Raw genomic sequence first — 16,681 nt, 5'->3', positions numbered from 1 at the left:
TATATCAATATTTATTATCCATCCATTACATTTCTACAGCAATTGCTTTGTATTTTATGTTTTGTACATCTTTTGTTAAAGTATCTTGTCGCAAGGAAGTTGTATGGCTTTCATAAAATGTGGGTACTTCTTTTTTTTTTAATGGTTATATGTCACATTTATTTAGTACTCAGTTTTCAAGATACTTCCTTGTAGTTTATCTTATGTACAGAGGATTAGATGTATGGAAAGTTATCAAATACCAAATGTCAATACAGCAAGTGCAGACAAGACTGAATGAACTTAGATGCAAAGCAAACTAATAGATAAGTAGATAGATACAAGAGATTTTTTTAATAGAATATAGTAGGACATAAAAATGGGCTTACCTATATTATGAATTAATCCTTTTTTTTATTGTTGTTCCATTACAGTTCTCCCAATTTTTACCCTGTTGCTCTCCCCTACCCCGCTCCCTCAGTCAGTCCCCACCCTGTTGGTCATTACTATGGGTCCTTTATACATGTTCCTTCAGTGGGTATTTCTAAGTAATTCATACAAAGGTGTAGTTGAGAGGTTTTTCTCATTGAAAAATAGAATTGTGTCATGATTTATAGCATGCAATAAGTTTGGCCACAAGAGGGCAGTAGAGTGTAAGAAAACTATTTTCCGTAGCTTTGTAAAGGAAATGTTAAGTCCACAGAATTCTAATTGAAAAACTACCATTTAAGATAAACTTTTTCTAATGCAACCTTTTCTTCCCTGATTAAAAAGAAACTGTAATACTACTTTCTTTTTTAATTTATAGTAGAGTGTACTAAGGAACTTTTATTCTTTGTGTTTGTGATAATGTGGTTCTCTTAAATTACTTTAGGTGGCACTATGACATTTACGTTAAATAATTTTTGTCTGAGAGAATTTGAAAACAGGAATTTTGAAATCTGTAAAGACTTTAGGATGATTTTTGACTTTTGTGTACAAGTGAAGAAAAAGCAAATAAGCCACCCATCTTAATCAGGCTGGGGGGTTATATACTCAATTATAAATTTAATCTAGATAAAAATAATGTTCTTTTAAACACAATTGCTTTAGGAGCCTTGAGGGACTGCTAGATTTCAGCTGCATTCTGGCACCTAGTCTTGTCTTCATCAGATATGCACATGGTGTTTCTTCTAATCAACCAAATTAGTTAACATGGTTAGGATTAAAGGTTGATGAGACCAAGCTCCATGAATTGATTACAAATGGACTGCAGCATGAGTGTCGCTAGTCATTTCGAAAGTGTTTTACTGACCCTAAATGGAGACCAGACAAAATACTTAAACTAGCAAAACTCATCCTTAGTAGAAAATCAGCATGTTGTTCATCTTTGTATAAGGGTAGCTTCTCTTTGTTCATTGAGGATGCCCAGTGAGCTCTATATTTTTACACTTACTGATGAAGTTCTTGTTTCACATTTGATGATCTTTGTTTGACATAGGCAAAGCTAAAACCAAGGAAAACCGCCAGTCTATCATCAATCCTGACTGGAATTTTGAAAAAATGGGAATAGGAGGTTTGGACAAGGAATTTTCAGATATTTTTCGACGAGCATTTGCTTCCCGAGTGTTTCCTCCAGAGATTGTGGAGCAGATGGGTGAGTTTAAAAAAGAAAACTTGATAAAATCTTCTATTGTTAAAAAAAAAAATGACTATGATGAAGTCTCTTTTCAGTAATGTTTTGAAATTATTCTTCAGGCCTGCCAAAGTATTTTTCTCTTTTAACTACTTTAAAAAAGATTTTCTAAAAGATTTTTAAAGTGTTAGAATTTTTAAAAATTACATTTTAAATTTATGGGGAAATCACAGAAATATTTGTAGGTTTGCTCCATTTTGTATATTTATTCAAGTATGTTTTTCTGTTGGACATATTTAGAAATTTTATTCTATTTTATTTTATTTATGAATGTTTTTACATAGAGAATATTTAGAAATTTTGCCCGACTCTAAAGATCCACTGTGGGTAAGCTCTACCCTGCTGAATAATCATCATCTATTAGTCTGTGGGCATCTTCTAATTTTGGCCTCTGCTGCTTTGTAGGGTGCTGTTGCATTACTTAATTAGTACATCTTCATACCTAGTAAGTAGGTACTTGGTTTTTAAATTTTATAAGTTTGGTTCCAATAAGGCAAATGCAGGGTATAGATAGGAGTTTCCTTATTGCTTACAAAGAAATGCACTATTTCTTGAAGATTTATTTAACTTATCTGTGTGAAGTGGCATTATTTCCCTAGTGGAAGCGCTGTCATGGCTGTTTTCATATCGATACTATAGGTTGGATTGGAATGTGAGCCACAGAATATCTCAGAAAGGAATTTATAACAATAGCTCCTGGCAGACTTAGTATAAAAAGTCTCCAAGAAAAAAAAATACCTGAAGGAATATGAATATATTACTTCCCTCACTTCCATCATTCTTTATCTTTAAATTGCCACTGGGAGATAAAAGTATATTCATAATGGCGGGATAAGAACTGCTTTCTAGGCACTAAGTGCTTGGTTCTATTAGTCTTCTATTGTTGGTAGCTTTTCTGCCTGGTCGCTCACTCTGATAAATTACAGGAACAGCACACACCTGTTCACTGGGTAAAGGTCGAGTTTGGAATTGGATTAAGAGAAAATGACAGAGACCCTCATCACCTGAGTTTTATACACCTTGAAATGGCAATAACATACCTTTTTATCTGAAAGATCCAAAGGCCAAGTCCATAAAAAACTATTTTAATTTGGAAAATAGTAAAAAGCGTGGTAGTTCACTATCTTGGCAATGTATATTTTGAGGCACAATAAGTTCATAAAATGTCTTTGATCAAGACATGGAAATATTGTTTAAGTACATTGCAGATATAGGCAGACATAAAAGAATGATTACAAATGTAAGTTATTCTTGTAGAATATTTTTTTCTGGATTTCAAGAGCAAGCTCTGGTATAGAAAGAATCTAATGACTCTGTTTCTTTGAACATTACACTATCCAGCCAACAAGTGGAAGAATAACTGCTTCTGTGAAGCCATACCTTTTAATTGTATTATAGATGTTTTCTCACAATTGGAAGCTACGGAGGATTCAGTTATTCATATACTGGATTTGTGTTTGTGTGTTATCTAAACCTGCTCATTAAGGCCTCTGTCTGAGGTTGGGTAGATAATTCATAAAGGAGTAAAACTCATATTGGTTGATTTGTGATTTTGCCAGCTGTCAGAGCTTGAAAGTAAACCAAAACAGATATGGAATTTCCAAGTGAATTTACTGGTAGTCTGTATTGAAATCAGTTGAATTATAATAGTATGCTTTTGTTTTTATTAACATGCTTTTTGACTATGGATTTGAATTTTGTTTGTGAGTGCTACTATCCAGAACCCTTTTTATGGATTTATTTTTCTAGTATCTTTACAATAAGTTAAACAGAAAGAGGTCTGTCTTTTAAATTTTTTATTTATTGATTTGAGGGAGGGAGGGGGGAGGGGGGGAGAGAGAGAGAGAGAGAGAAACCAGTTTGTTGTCCTAATTATTTATGCATTCATTGATTGCTTCTTGTATGTGCTCTGACTGGAGATTGACCCACAACGTTGGTGTATCAGGATGACACTTTAACCAGCTGAGCTACCTAGCCAGGGTGAATTCTGTCCTTTTTTAAAAGTAATATATTTTTTTCTCATCATGGCTTTTTGCCATCAAGAAGCATGTGCTATCAGTTTGATTTAAGAGAAAGTAGGTATAAACCTACCTTGGCTTTTGAGCTGTATTGGAAGATATTTTCTTTATTCTGAATGAAGATTCTCAGTGTTCTAACGCTATTTTTTAAATGGTAAAATGGCTGTGAATCAGTAATTCTCTTGCTATGAATGTGTCATCCCCTATTTTTCAATAAAGGCTTCTTTTTCCCTGTGAATTTTGAGAAAATTCCATAGTAGAACACTTATTGAACTCCAAGTACAGTGTGGTTATGAAATTCCTGTTAGGCATTGGTAAAGATATATAAAATTACAAATTGCTACTTTTGGATAGAATACAAAATAATTCTACAGAATTCCTTTTTATCTGTACCCTGTGTTCTTTTACCCTGCCAGGTGGAAACAAATTGGCTGATTATTTTCCTCACACTTTGCTAACGAAATAGATAACCCTGTGTGGTTGCGGGATTCATTTGGACACTGGCTATGAATGGTTAATTCAAATATAAAAATAGTGATTAGGAAAGAGTAATTGTGGGCTGTTTTGTTTTACTTTAAGCAGAGAACTTTTTTACTTTTGGCTTGAGACCAAATCATCTTTACCATGAAGTCTAGAGTTGTATCTACTTTGTAAACAGGAATCTTAACTAAAAGGATCCTTTTGCCTATACATCAAAGTTTGAAGTTCACAAAGTGATAAATTTAGAATTCTCTTTTGTCATGCTTATGAGACTGATAATTATGCGTCTAGGTAATACAGTTCTTTTTGCTCGTAAAACTTCATCCTGCTTTTCAAAATTGAAAATATAGTTTAGATACAGAATGTTGCTGATGAGCTATAGGAAGACTAAAGGACTAATCTGAGGCACACAGTTAAGAAATAAAATTGGGGATCAGTTGAGGTAAATACATGAAATAAGTGTCCTATGCAGGGTGGGGAAAAGTAGATTTACAGTTGTGAGTATGCAAAACAGTTTATTCTTGTATTACTATTTTTTAATTTTGTATTATTTTCCACATGAAAAACTGTGAACCTACTTTTGCCTAACCCAATGTTAGTTTATAATCTGTTAGTTTCTTTCTTGAAATACTTTGAATTATGTGGTATATACCTTCCTATTTTAGTTATACTTTTTTTATAGAATTAAAATCAAGGAAAGCCTTAAAGGGGGAAAAGAAGTCATTTACAATCCTGTAGACAGAAGAAGGAAATCCATGTGTAGAAACAGGAAAAGGGATTACTTAGGGGGTAATGGGTTAGACTTCTGCTTTTGTTGTTGTTTCCATCACTGCAACTATTCTGTTTTTCCTTGTGTGTAGCAGTTAGACTCACCCAAACCCTTGTGGGGCAGCTCTTCCTTGGAAGTATATGAAAGCATTCACAAAGAAATCTTGACCTCTCTCTTGCATTTAGTGGATACCAAATAGCTCTTTAGTCAGAATGTCCTCCAGCCCCTGTAATGATAGACGTTCAGTTACGAATGACCTTAAATCCTTACTTTGCGGGATAACAGGAGCACCTTTTGAGTGCCAGGGTAGAAATGTGTGCATCAAGAACCAGTATCTGGAAGGACAGGTGAACAAACTCAACAGCTGATTGCTGCCCTTGAGCATACCCAGATGTCAACTGAATATATGCTTCTGTTCAGACATTCGCCACACCTAGTTGCATGTGGTTTTGGAGAGTGCTCAGGATAAACGATTGATTATCTCAGTTCTCACTGTAGCTCTTTTGTTGGTGAAGATAGAATTCCTTCAAAGAAACTTCATTTTTCAGCACCCCTGACAATTACTTCTAAACTGTAAATGTCAGAGCAAAAACACATAAATCCTTTTCAAAGAACAGTGGAATAATTGTAAAAGAATTAGCGTCCCTTAGTGTAATTTTAGGACAAGGTTCACATATATCTAAAGAAAGAGGCTTTGGTAGAAGTTTCCCATTTTAGAGCGAGAAGGAAAAGAGTGGAGAGACTTGAGTCCTCAAGCCTCACTCTGTCCTGTGGTGGATCTACACCTTGCAGATACCCAGGCCACCTAGTGGGAAGGAAAGCCACTTGTTATGGTCTCATGCCCCCATTCTTTCAAACTGACAGTGTGTTCTTTTTCGTCCCCTTTTCTCTGTGCCTCCCTCTCTAAGCCCATTTTCAATCTGTATTTTTAAGATTTCTTTTGAAATTCTAGAGGAAAGCAACTCTCTTTTGGTATCATAAGCAAGACTGCAGTTACTCTATGGAGTAGAGCTGCCCAGAGATAAGGAGCCTTTCAATCACATGCAGACATCTTTCAGATGCTAAGAACAGTACAAATAAAATAGAGTGGAAGAAAGGGCGCTAAGGTTTTGAACATGCCATATTTGGGAGAGAGGGAGTTCTTGCTAAGATTAACATAAACACTGACACTCTTAAAATGCATTTTCACACCCCCACTCATGAGCTGAGATTGCAATTTAAATGGGGGTTAAGACATCTAGCCGAACTCCAGGGCTCTGTAAAAGGAACCCTAAGGCTAAAGAGCTTATCTGAAATTTGAAAAAAAGAAGAAAAAAATGAAGCTTTCTGACATTCATCTTTTCCCCTTGTATTAGTCATAACTTGCTTTTCAGCTATATTTTAGGTTTTGAATGCCAACCTGACATCTGTTCAAGTCTGCCTGTAATTTATTAGGAAAGGAAAAGAAAGCAATTGCTCACTGGTTAGAGATGTAAAACTTCCCCCTTCTGGTTTTCTACAAAGTGCTTATAGATGATAGTTAGACATGAGGAATGCAAGTTTAATAATTTACTAATTCTAACTTCAGGTCGGGAAATTTATAATTTTTTTTTAATTGGGAAAAGAAAGTGGCTTATGACCATGTGATTTCCAAAATATCTAGAGCAGAATTTAGAGATCAAGCATACACACTAAAACACACACGTGCGCACATACACACACGCAATACAATAAGTGCCTTTTCTATAAGCTGAAATTTTTAACCTTGAATTAATTTTCCCATTGGTTTTTATTTTTAAAGTTGAATTTACTTACATTTGAATAGAAATTATGTTGCTGTGCCTATATCTCAGAGTCAAATATATGCAAATTCAGTTGGCAGTTTTTAATTATAGACAGACTTTTAGAAAAAAATCTTTTGGGGATGCAGAGTTATCTGTAGAGTCACCAATGGATTAGACTTGCTGACAAGTACAGTTGAGTTATATATAGATCAATAATTGGGTCACTATAAAGTTGAAGTCTAAGTTTGAATCTAGTAAGGAAATGATTAAATAAACTGCTTCATCTTCCCATCCTCATTGTGGAATATACAGTGGAGCAAATCTTAAAGTGATATAGCTCTAAATGTGCAAATACTGATATGTTTGTTTTAATGAAAAAAAACCCCTATAAAACAAAGAGTAAATGTGTTACAGGTCTCTATAAACACACAATGAATTGAAAAAGAAATGTTTACTTGAAAAAGAAGTTAAGATGGGAAATACAAGGAGATTTTTGGCCTTTTACTCTGCATGCCCCTGTGTCTGAATGCTTTACTGTTATATTAGACTTCTCCTTGTGTAATTTAAAAAAAAAACAAACAAAACGATACTATTACAGGCTAGTTCTCTCTCATGGTAGTTCCACAGTCAGCACAGCCAGGGAGCAGAGGCACAGGTGTGTCCCCTCCCTTTAAGAAGTTTCTTTGGAGAAAAGCTCAGGGGTAAAGACCTGGGTTCCCAGGGCGTTATTGGCAATTCCTTACAGATGCAGAAACTATGGCCCAAGGTCAGTAAGCAAGTCACAGGCAGAACTGGGAGTAGGACTTGGTTCTCCTGGCTCAGGAACCCTGAAGCTGGAGAAGGAAATGACTTGCTGAGTGTGCACATATAGTGAGTGGGGATTGGAAACCAGGATGTCTGGTTCCAGGGTCTGTGTTCTGAACCACCTTTCCAGATACTGAGAGATGAAGCTAAGAATCAAGTAGTCAGGAAAGTCTTGAATTTTATATCAAAGAATATTCTATGATAAATGAATAAGTCCCACTTTTGCCCCTTTCCCCCCCTAATTAATTCTCTAAGAAATTTACAAAGCTTCTCACATACAAGGTTCTGAGAACTTAGACATAATAGGTCTGAGGTATGAAAAGGAAGATAGGAATTATTAAAACACTGAAGGTCTGTAGGTCTGGCTTCACCCCCTACCATTTCCTGTGTGCACTGACAAGCGACAACCTTAGCATTCAGAAATTATCCAGTGCTTCAGTAAGTCGCTAGAATTCTACAAAATAAGTTATGTAGAGGTAATTGTAAACTACAGAAATCTGATCTTTGCATGTAGATACCAGAGAGGACAACTGTTTAAACTTCCCTCTGCTCAATAGCTAAAGCCGCCTCCTTCTTCATCCCCTTTGTCACCTTCCTCCTCTTTACTCCCTTTCTTTTTCTTCCCCTTCTGCTTTTCAGATTAGAGTCATTTTCCAAAACCTCAGTCTTTGTCAAAGCAGTGAGTGCATTGATTGAAAGCATAAAGATATCTCTATCTGCTCAGGTTTTAAAATTTGAGTAGAGAAACTGTCTCAATTGCGATTTCTAATTTTCTTATTTCTGGCAGATTGTCTGGAGCTCGAATGCGGCAAAAATCAGTAGCTTGGCCTAGACTAAGAAGCATAAGTGCTCAATATATGAAAGTGAATGAATTCTCTAAGACATTAAGGTTTTATAAATAGGCTATTTCTCTAATAACGTGATATACTCAAATTGTCATGAGCTCAAGAGGTATGAAAAGTTGGTGGTAGGAGTGTAACGTCCAATAACTCCAGTTCACTTTCTTCATGTGTTTTTTGGCACCTATTGTAGCATAATACAGGAAGGAGGTAGTGGCTGTGGGTGTGTCAGAAGGACTGTTTTAAGTGAACTCTCAACTTTGAGATGGAACATAAATGTTAAAATAATCATTTAGAAGTTAAACAACATTACTTAACAAGGGATATCAAAAGCCATTATATGATAAAATGTCAAGTAAGTGGTACAGATGATAAATCCTGTAGGAATTTTAAGAGAAAATCACAGAGGACTTCATCGAGGAGGCAGAGGTTGGATGAGGCCTTAAGTGTTGAATGGTTTTGGATAGGGGGAGGGGAAGGGTTAGTTGTCCATATCCTAGGAAGAGTGACAGATGAAGCAAAGTGTGTAATTCATGTCTTAGACCAGTCTAGCAGAGCAGTCAGGAAGCTGCAGGAAATCAGATTTGAAATTAGGTTGTGCCCTAACTGGTGTGGCCCAGTGGGTTGGGTGTTGTCCCACAAACGGAAAGGCTACAGGTGTGATTCCCGGTCAGGGCACATGCCTGGTTGCTGGCCAGGTCCCCAGTTGGGGGTTTGCGAGAAGCAACCATTTGGTATTTCTCACATCGATGTTTTTCTCCCTCTCTTTGTCCCTCACTTCTCCTCTTGCTAAAAAAATAAATCAATAAAATCTTGTACAAAATAAAGTAAAATTACGTTGGGGTTGAGTTGTAGAAAGCTATGAATCAGAGATGAAGACTTTTTTTTTTTTTTTTTTTTTTTTGGTAAGGATTGTCTGACCTCTCAGAATCAGGTGCTTCTCCTGTGCTTCCCCTGTACCTTGTATATATACTTAAAATCTAGCTCTGAGTGTGTGTGTTTACTTTTTTATTGAGTTTATTGGGGTGACATTGGTTAAGAAAATTATATAGGTTTCAGGTGTACAATTCTATAATACATCATCTGTATCTAACTGTGTTCTTAATATAATTGTTTGTTTGCATTACACTCATAAGGCAGTTTCTCAGCCTCAGTGTTTTTGACATTTTAGGGTGGGAAGTTCCTTGTTGGGGCTGGGGGAGCTGTCCTGTGCATTGTAAGATGTTTAGCAGCATCTGTAGTCTCTACACACTCCATGCCAGTGGTTCCCCCTGCCCCCCAGTAAAAAAATGTACTCCCCTGGGTGGTAAAATCGCCCTGTATTGAGAACCACTGTTCTAAGGCCTTCCTTTTATCCATGTGCTATCAATATCAGGGCTGTTTAGAATGTGTTCTATAGACCAGCAATGTTTAATCTTTTTCATCTTATGACACACATAAACTAATTACTAAAATTCTATAGCACACCAAAAAATATATTTTTTGCCACTCTGACCAAAAAAAGGTATAATTTTGATTCATTCACATCAGATGGCTATTGTTGTGTCAGCTGATATCATTTTTTAATTTGACAGTGTAAGGGAAAAGAGGTCAGTGCCCCTGACTAAATAGCCAGGTATTATTGCATGTTTTAAAATTCCTTGTGGCACACCAGTTAAAAATTGCTACCATCGACCTTTGCTGGACCATGAACCATTGTTACCAGCCCACGATAAGATGAATATTGAAGCTGAGGGTAAGAATTTAGAACTTTTAAAAACAATTTAATATTACCACAATGTCTGTTATCGTATTTTACAAAAACATTGGTCTGCAATCGATTGAAAATTTAGAAAGAAAACACTGGACCTTGGCATAGTTTGAGAAGTACTACCCTACATAATATTTGCTAAATGAATGAATTTTTTAAATCAATTATTATTATGGGAAGTCATTGGGGAATTCTCAGCAGTAGAATAAAGAATTAAAGTTAATATTTTAGGATAATTAGTATGGTTATACCATGTGAAAAGGATTGCTGTAAAGAAGAGGTAGAAGACTGAGTAGCCTGTGAGACCAGTAGATTCCAATTGTGCAGTTGTGCAGTAGTTACAACCTGGTTTAGGGTGGTAGCAATGAGAATAGGAAGGGAAAAGATTAAAAAGTTGAAATTCGCAGAATTTGGTGATTAATTTTTGTGGTGGACAACACTGGATATGAGACTCAGGTCTCTATAAGAAAGTATTAGAAATAAAATTAAGAGGACCTAGTTTCGGGGGAATGGAGAATATTATTGGACGTATTTTCATCACCATGAAAAGAAACTGGAGCCTGAATCAGAGGTAATAAGAAGCATAGCTTCAATCAATCCACACATGTTTAAGAAGTATACTGTCGACCACTCTTTCTTGAAGTAACCTCTTGGTGTCTCTGACTGCAAGGGTTTCAGACTTTCCTTTACCTCTCTGACTGTCCCTCTTCAGACTCTTTTTGTGTCTTTTAATGCTGGTGTTCCTCAAGAGTCTAACACCTACTCTGTTCCTCACTCACTAATTTTTATTTTCCCCAAAATTGATCACATCTGTCTGTAGCTTTATGCCAGTCACTCTCAAATATGCATACTCTGACTCAGTCTCAGTTTTGAGCTCTGGGTTTAACAGCATAACCTGTTGGTTCTCTTGTGATCACCCCAAGTGAGTTCAAAATTAAACTCATTCAACTGCCCCCTCCAGCCTCCCTAAACATACTCCTGCTTCTGTGTTTTCTATCTCAGGCAATGCTCTAGTGGGAAGTCTGGACCCTTTCTAGAACTCCTCTCTGTTCCTCACCTCCCCTTCCCAGTCAGCACCGAATAGACCTTCTGCGCTGCAGCCCCCTCCTGTCTCAGGCCTGTCCTGCTCTCTCCATCGCCGCCGCCACCACCTTCCTCCAGGACACCATTATCTCTTGCTGAATTGCTCTCTCAGCCTTCAGCCTTGCCCTTCTGTAATCCATTCTCCACACTGTAACTAGAGCAATTTTAATAAAAAGGCAAGTCTGATCCTGTCCCTCCACTGGTTCAAACTCCTTAGTAGTTCTCCTTAACTCCTTCCATGGCTTACCAGCCCTATGTGGTCTTGCCCCTGCCCAGCTCTCCCGCCTGCCAGCCTGTGCGCCCTCCCCAGGCTCTGTGGTCTGGCCAGCCAGTGCTCTTTTCAGATCCTCTAATTTGCCATGCTGCTGTCTCTTACCTACTTCTATATCCCAGTTTGTTTGTTCACCATCTTTTTATCCAACTCCTCCCTTTGGCCTCAGCTTTGATCTCAGTTTTTCCAGAGTGTTTTTGGCTTTAGTGTTCCTCCTCTGTGTTCCAATAATTCCATACCTTCTTTTATGCAATTCAGAGAGCAATTCAAGGGAGAGATAGTGGTGTCCTGGAGGAAGGTGGGGGGGAGGGGATGGAGAGAGCGGGACAGGCCTGAGACATGGAGGAGGCTGCAGCACAGACGGTAATATAATTGCTTGTTAGGTGTCTGTATTATAGTCCCCACCCCCCATGTCTGTACCTCCAGAGCATAATATAAATTTAGAAAGGAAGAGACCTTGCTCCTCCTTGTCACTAGTGTATTTTCTGCTCCTGGAGTGGTGCCTAGCTCATCATACAAGTTTTCAGGAAATGAAGAAAGGCCAAGAACTTGATTAATCTCAGTTGTAGAACACTTAGTTAGACCCAAATCTGGCCCTCAATATGCTTACAGTGTATTTGGGAACACTGTCTTTGCACATCCCAGAGCAGCATCATGTAAAGCATGAGGTACATTGTGATAAGTTACAAAGTAGACAGTGTGGGAAAGCAGCAGATGCACTGGCGGAGTAAAGACTTGAGCCATGTCCTTTAAAAGTCAGAGCAGAGATGATATTTATAGTTCATTACTAAATCTATGTAGCTCCTTTTAAATTCCTTCTTAATCTAGGAAAGACCTCTCATATTGATTTGAAATGGAGCCAGACTCCAGAAATAAGGGGAAAAGTACTTTTGCTTAGGTTCTTGTCGCCTGCTATCTGCTTCAATGGGAAATGTCATTCCTATGTGTGGATGTTATAAGTGTACGTTCAAATGTAAAGGCATCAGTTCAGGATAGTGTGTATTGTGTGTGTGTGCACACATAGGCATGGGTGCTTTTTCTTCTTTTTTATTTTTAAGATTTTATTTATTTATTTTTCAAGAGAGCAGAAGGAAAGGAGAAAGAGAGGGAGAGAAACATTGATGTGACAGAGAAACATCAGTTGGTACGCACCCCGACCAGGGACTGAACCCACAATTCAGGCACGTGCCCTGGCATGGAATAGAACTGGTGACCTTGCAGTTTGCGGGACGACGCCCGACCAACTGAGCCACACTGGTCAGGGTTCTGTGCTTTTTCTATTTTACAAATTATAACAGTAATGAATCCTCATAAAACAACACAGGTATGCAGAGTGAAAAGTGGTATCTCCCTTCTTTTTACCCACCCCAGTTTTACTCTCTCTCCTAGAGGTAGTCACTGGAAAGAGATGGAGGTGAATCTGTTCAGACCTCTGCTTAAGCATTTATACATGTGTGTGTTTTTGACTGTGAACACTAGGATGTATAGATTTATTTTTATGTTTAAATAGGATCACACAAGTCACTGTTCTGTGACTTTCTCTTAATGTATCTTGGGCTTTTTTTTTTCTATGCAAGAACATAATGATAACACTTTATTTCTGAAAAAGATAAATAGTATGAGCAAAATTCTATCTAAATAAGCCCTATAATGGTAGGTTAGCGTCTCTTCCTCAGCAGTAAGGAGACTCTTGTGCACACCAAACGTGGCTGGCTTTGAGTCTGGCATTACTACTTCTATGGCTCTGGTCCTCTTAATGCTCAGGGCCTTGGACCCTGAACTCTGTGAGCCTGGGCACCCTTGCCTGCAAAGTATTTACTTCATAGTTTTATTGTCAGTGTAGCATTAATATGTATAAATTTTCTAACACAGTACCTGGCTCACTATAAAACACTCTCTAGCTGGTATGTGGTTGGTATTATTATATTGCCAAAAGGCACTTTTATAGCTCTGTAAAAGACAAAAATCTTTAATTCATTCCTTTTAATCAAGTGTTTAGATATACTTTCTTATCTTAAACTTTTGTTGCTGTTGAAAATAGTTAACACGCCTTAGATTATCGTCTTATGCTGTTTTGTAATTACCCATTTTAAACAGTGTTTGTTGATAAGGTAGTCAAGGGGACACTTGGAAATATTTTTTCTTTATTTGTGAACTCATACCTTGGCTGATTTATATTTACTTTTTATCACATTCCATCAGAGAGGAGCTGATAAATGCTCTACCACTTCTATAAATCTTGTCAGTTTCTTATATGTGAAATACTGACTTGGAAAAACAACAACCATCTTGATAGACACAATAGAGAATAGGATGTTGGAGGAAGGGAAGTGGAACAAAGAATGAGCAATAATGTGAGCAAAGTGCTGCCCAGATCTTAACAATGTCATTTGGAGAGTACTTCTACCATGACTCAAACAAGACTTTTTTTCGGAATTCCCTATGATTTGTTACTTGGGGCAATCTACCTTTGATAATATATCTATAATTAAAAAAAAAAAAATACCCTGCGTGCCCTGGCTGGTGTGGCTCAGAGGATTGAGAGCCAGCCTGTGCACCAAAGGGTCGCTGGTTCGATTCCTAGTCAGGGCACGTCCCTGGGTTGTGGGCCAGGTCCCCAGTAGGGGGCATGCAAGAGGCAACCACACATTGATGTTTCTCTCCTTCTCTTTTTCCCTACTTTCCCTCTCTATAAAAATAAAAATAAAAATGAATAAGAAATCTCTATAAAAATAAAAATCCTGCAGGAAACTTAGATTTTGCTTTTCAATAATTAATATGTTCTTTTAGGTTTTTCAAAGTTAGAGAAGATGGCAGTAAATCCCTTCCATACCGCTTTCCTAATAGTGTGACATTTGAGATTAAAAGTTATTATAGATAATGTATCCAATACTCAAAGATTTATATGTGACTTTGTGTTCTTCACTAATACCTCAGGCTTTAACACAGTATCTTTTCTCTGGGTAAGTAATAGTTTTGAGTCCTATTCATATTCCAGAGTGACTGAAAACTGATATATAAAGATACAGACGTCTGTATTGTGTATACATGTATTTACCCGAATTTATCCACAATGATATAATGTTTTTAGAAGTGCTTTGATTTTTAAAAATCTATCTAGAATCCTGTCATGAGGGAGAAAACTTAGCAAGACTTAAGAGTCTTTTGATAATGAATGGTTACTGTAGGATAAACCTATAATTAGTATGCTGCTAATCCACACATCAGATAGACTCAGTCAAAATCTCAAATATACATAGAAGAATTATCCAAATTGCAGATTATTAGTGCATTCCAAGGACATTTCCATGGTGATCCACAACGACTTTCTTGCCTGCCACTTTTTCTGTATTATTGTATTTCTCTTTCCAAAGAACTTCTCTTTATTGGTTTTTGCTTTTCTGTCTGTTACTTGATTACTTTGGCTTCCTCTGTAACTCTTCATTTAGGGCCTAAATTTTAGACTACCAATTGTGGCTGTGATGAGTTTAGGAAAAGATAGGAAAGACTCACTTTACTGTGTTAAGGTTTTCTATAGTATGATTTTTCTTCTCTGGTTGTAGAAAACTGACCAGATGTGATTCTAAAAGATATAGGACTCAGCTATTCAAAATTCACATTTGTCTTATAAGTGGAAATGTCTCCAGGTAGAATACTATGTCAAAATTAAGAGGGAAAGATGATAGTTTATTGCCACAGTCCAAAGATTGAATTATTTTCTCCATTTTATCTAAACAGGAATTTTTAAAAAATTGAATGGATTGAACTTGTAGTTGAATAATTCTGTTTTTTAGCAAATCATAAGATTTTGAAGGAAAAGATAATTCAGAAAGACAGACAGGAACAGAGTAAATGGCATTGCCAGTCCTTTACCAAACACTGTTTTTGCCCCTTTTGCTAGTGGGCCCTTTGCTTTCTGCTCTCAGTTGCTGTTGTACAAAATTTTCCCAAAAGGATTGCCACCCATTTTGCATTATCTAATAATTATCTCTATGAGAGAATCAAAAGGAGACCATCTATATGTAGATACATCAGATTTAAATGCATTTGTAGTTGTGTATTTGAGTCAAAATTAGACAGTGTTAGAGTAGGAGACCTTAGAAATTATCTTGTCTAACATTTTCCAAACTTACTTAACAAACATACTTACAAAGAGATATACCTATTAATATTCCAAAGAACACCAGTTTGAGAGACACTGATTTTGTGCATGTCATTCTCATTTTATAGATGAGGGCACTGGGGCCCCAGAAGGTCAATCAACTTACTTAAGCTAAAATCACAATAGAGGCTAGAATCCAGGTTGCCTTACTCCCAGTCTGGTATCGATAGTGTTCTTGATTCAGCCACTAAAAAATTATTTGATTTATTATTATTACTATTTATTCCAGATTTCACAACTTGGATGTGAAGCTGTACTTGCCATTCTCTAGATAAGCTTTTCTGTTTTCTGGAGTCTGAGTCCTTTCATTCAAGCACTGAGCAGTGGTTTTTAGATGCGCTTTACTGTCTGCGATACAACTCCATCTCCAGATGCTGCCACCGTCTCCCAGTAGAGCTCTTACTGAAATGAATTCCTGAAATGTTCCAAGCTTTGTTACATTTATTAAACATTTTTTCCCATCCCACAAATAGTTATATCTCTTACCAGTTACCTTTATTTTCTAGGTTTTTGGAGTCATGTTTCTTCCCCTTTTCCTTTTGCTTTGCATGCATTTTTAAAAATTAAAACTTTGTTGTTTTTGTTTGTTTTTTTAGGAGCAGTTTTAGGCTCACAGAGAAATTGAGGGGAAGATACAGAAATTTTCCATATGTTCCCTGCCCCTCCACACACAGCCTCCCCCATCCACGTTCCCTACTAGTGATAACCTATGTTTCAGTTGAGAAACCTACATGACACATCATATTCACCCAAGGTCCATAGTTTACAGTTTACTCTTGGTGGTGTTCATTCCGTGGGTTTGGACAAATGTTTAATGACATATATTCATCAGTATGGTATTATACAGAGTATTTTCACTGCCCCCAAAAGCCTCTGTTTTCCCCCCACCCCACCCCCACCCATCACTGGCAACCACTACTTTTTTCACTTTCTCAGTAGTTTTGCCTTTTCCAGAATGTCATATAGTTGAAATATTGTGGTATGTAGCCTTTACAGATTGGCTTCTTTCACATAATAATGTGCACTTAAGGTTTCTCCATGTCTTTTCATGGCTTGATAGCTCACCTTTTTTTAAGTACTAAGTAGTA

At 37.0% G+C, this 16,681-nt stretch overlaps 1 protein-coding gene across 2 annotated transcripts in view; it reads left to right on the top strand.

Annotated features, from left to right (window-relative positions):
• The window catches only part of NSF (N-ethylmaleimide sensitive factor, vesicle fusing ATPase), a 133,041-nt gene that overhangs the window by 32,720 nt on the left and 83,640 nt on the right, over window positions 1–16,681 (top strand). For both annotated transcript variants that reach the window (XM_054574877.1, XM_054574878.1), the window contains exon 8: window positions 1,460–1,615. In XM_054574877.1, the coding sequence (XP_054430852.1) occupies window positions 1,460–1,615 (156 nt within the window). The remainder of the gene's footprint in view (window positions 1–1,459; window positions 1,616–16,681) is intronic.

This window comes from Pteronotus mesoamericanus, unplaced genomic scaffold, assembly GCF_021234165.1.
Source record: "Pteronotus mesoamericanus isolate MK-2021 breed Mesoamerican mustached bat unplaced genomic scaffold, CSHL_Meso_final contig_269, whole genome shotgun sequence".
NCBI lineage: Eukaryota > Metazoa > Chordata > Mammalia > Chiroptera > Mormoopidae > Pteronotus > Pteronotus mesoamericanus.
The sequence above is the reverse complement of the archived record's forward strand: the minus strand, read 5'-3'. Positions and strand labels throughout refer to the sequence as shown.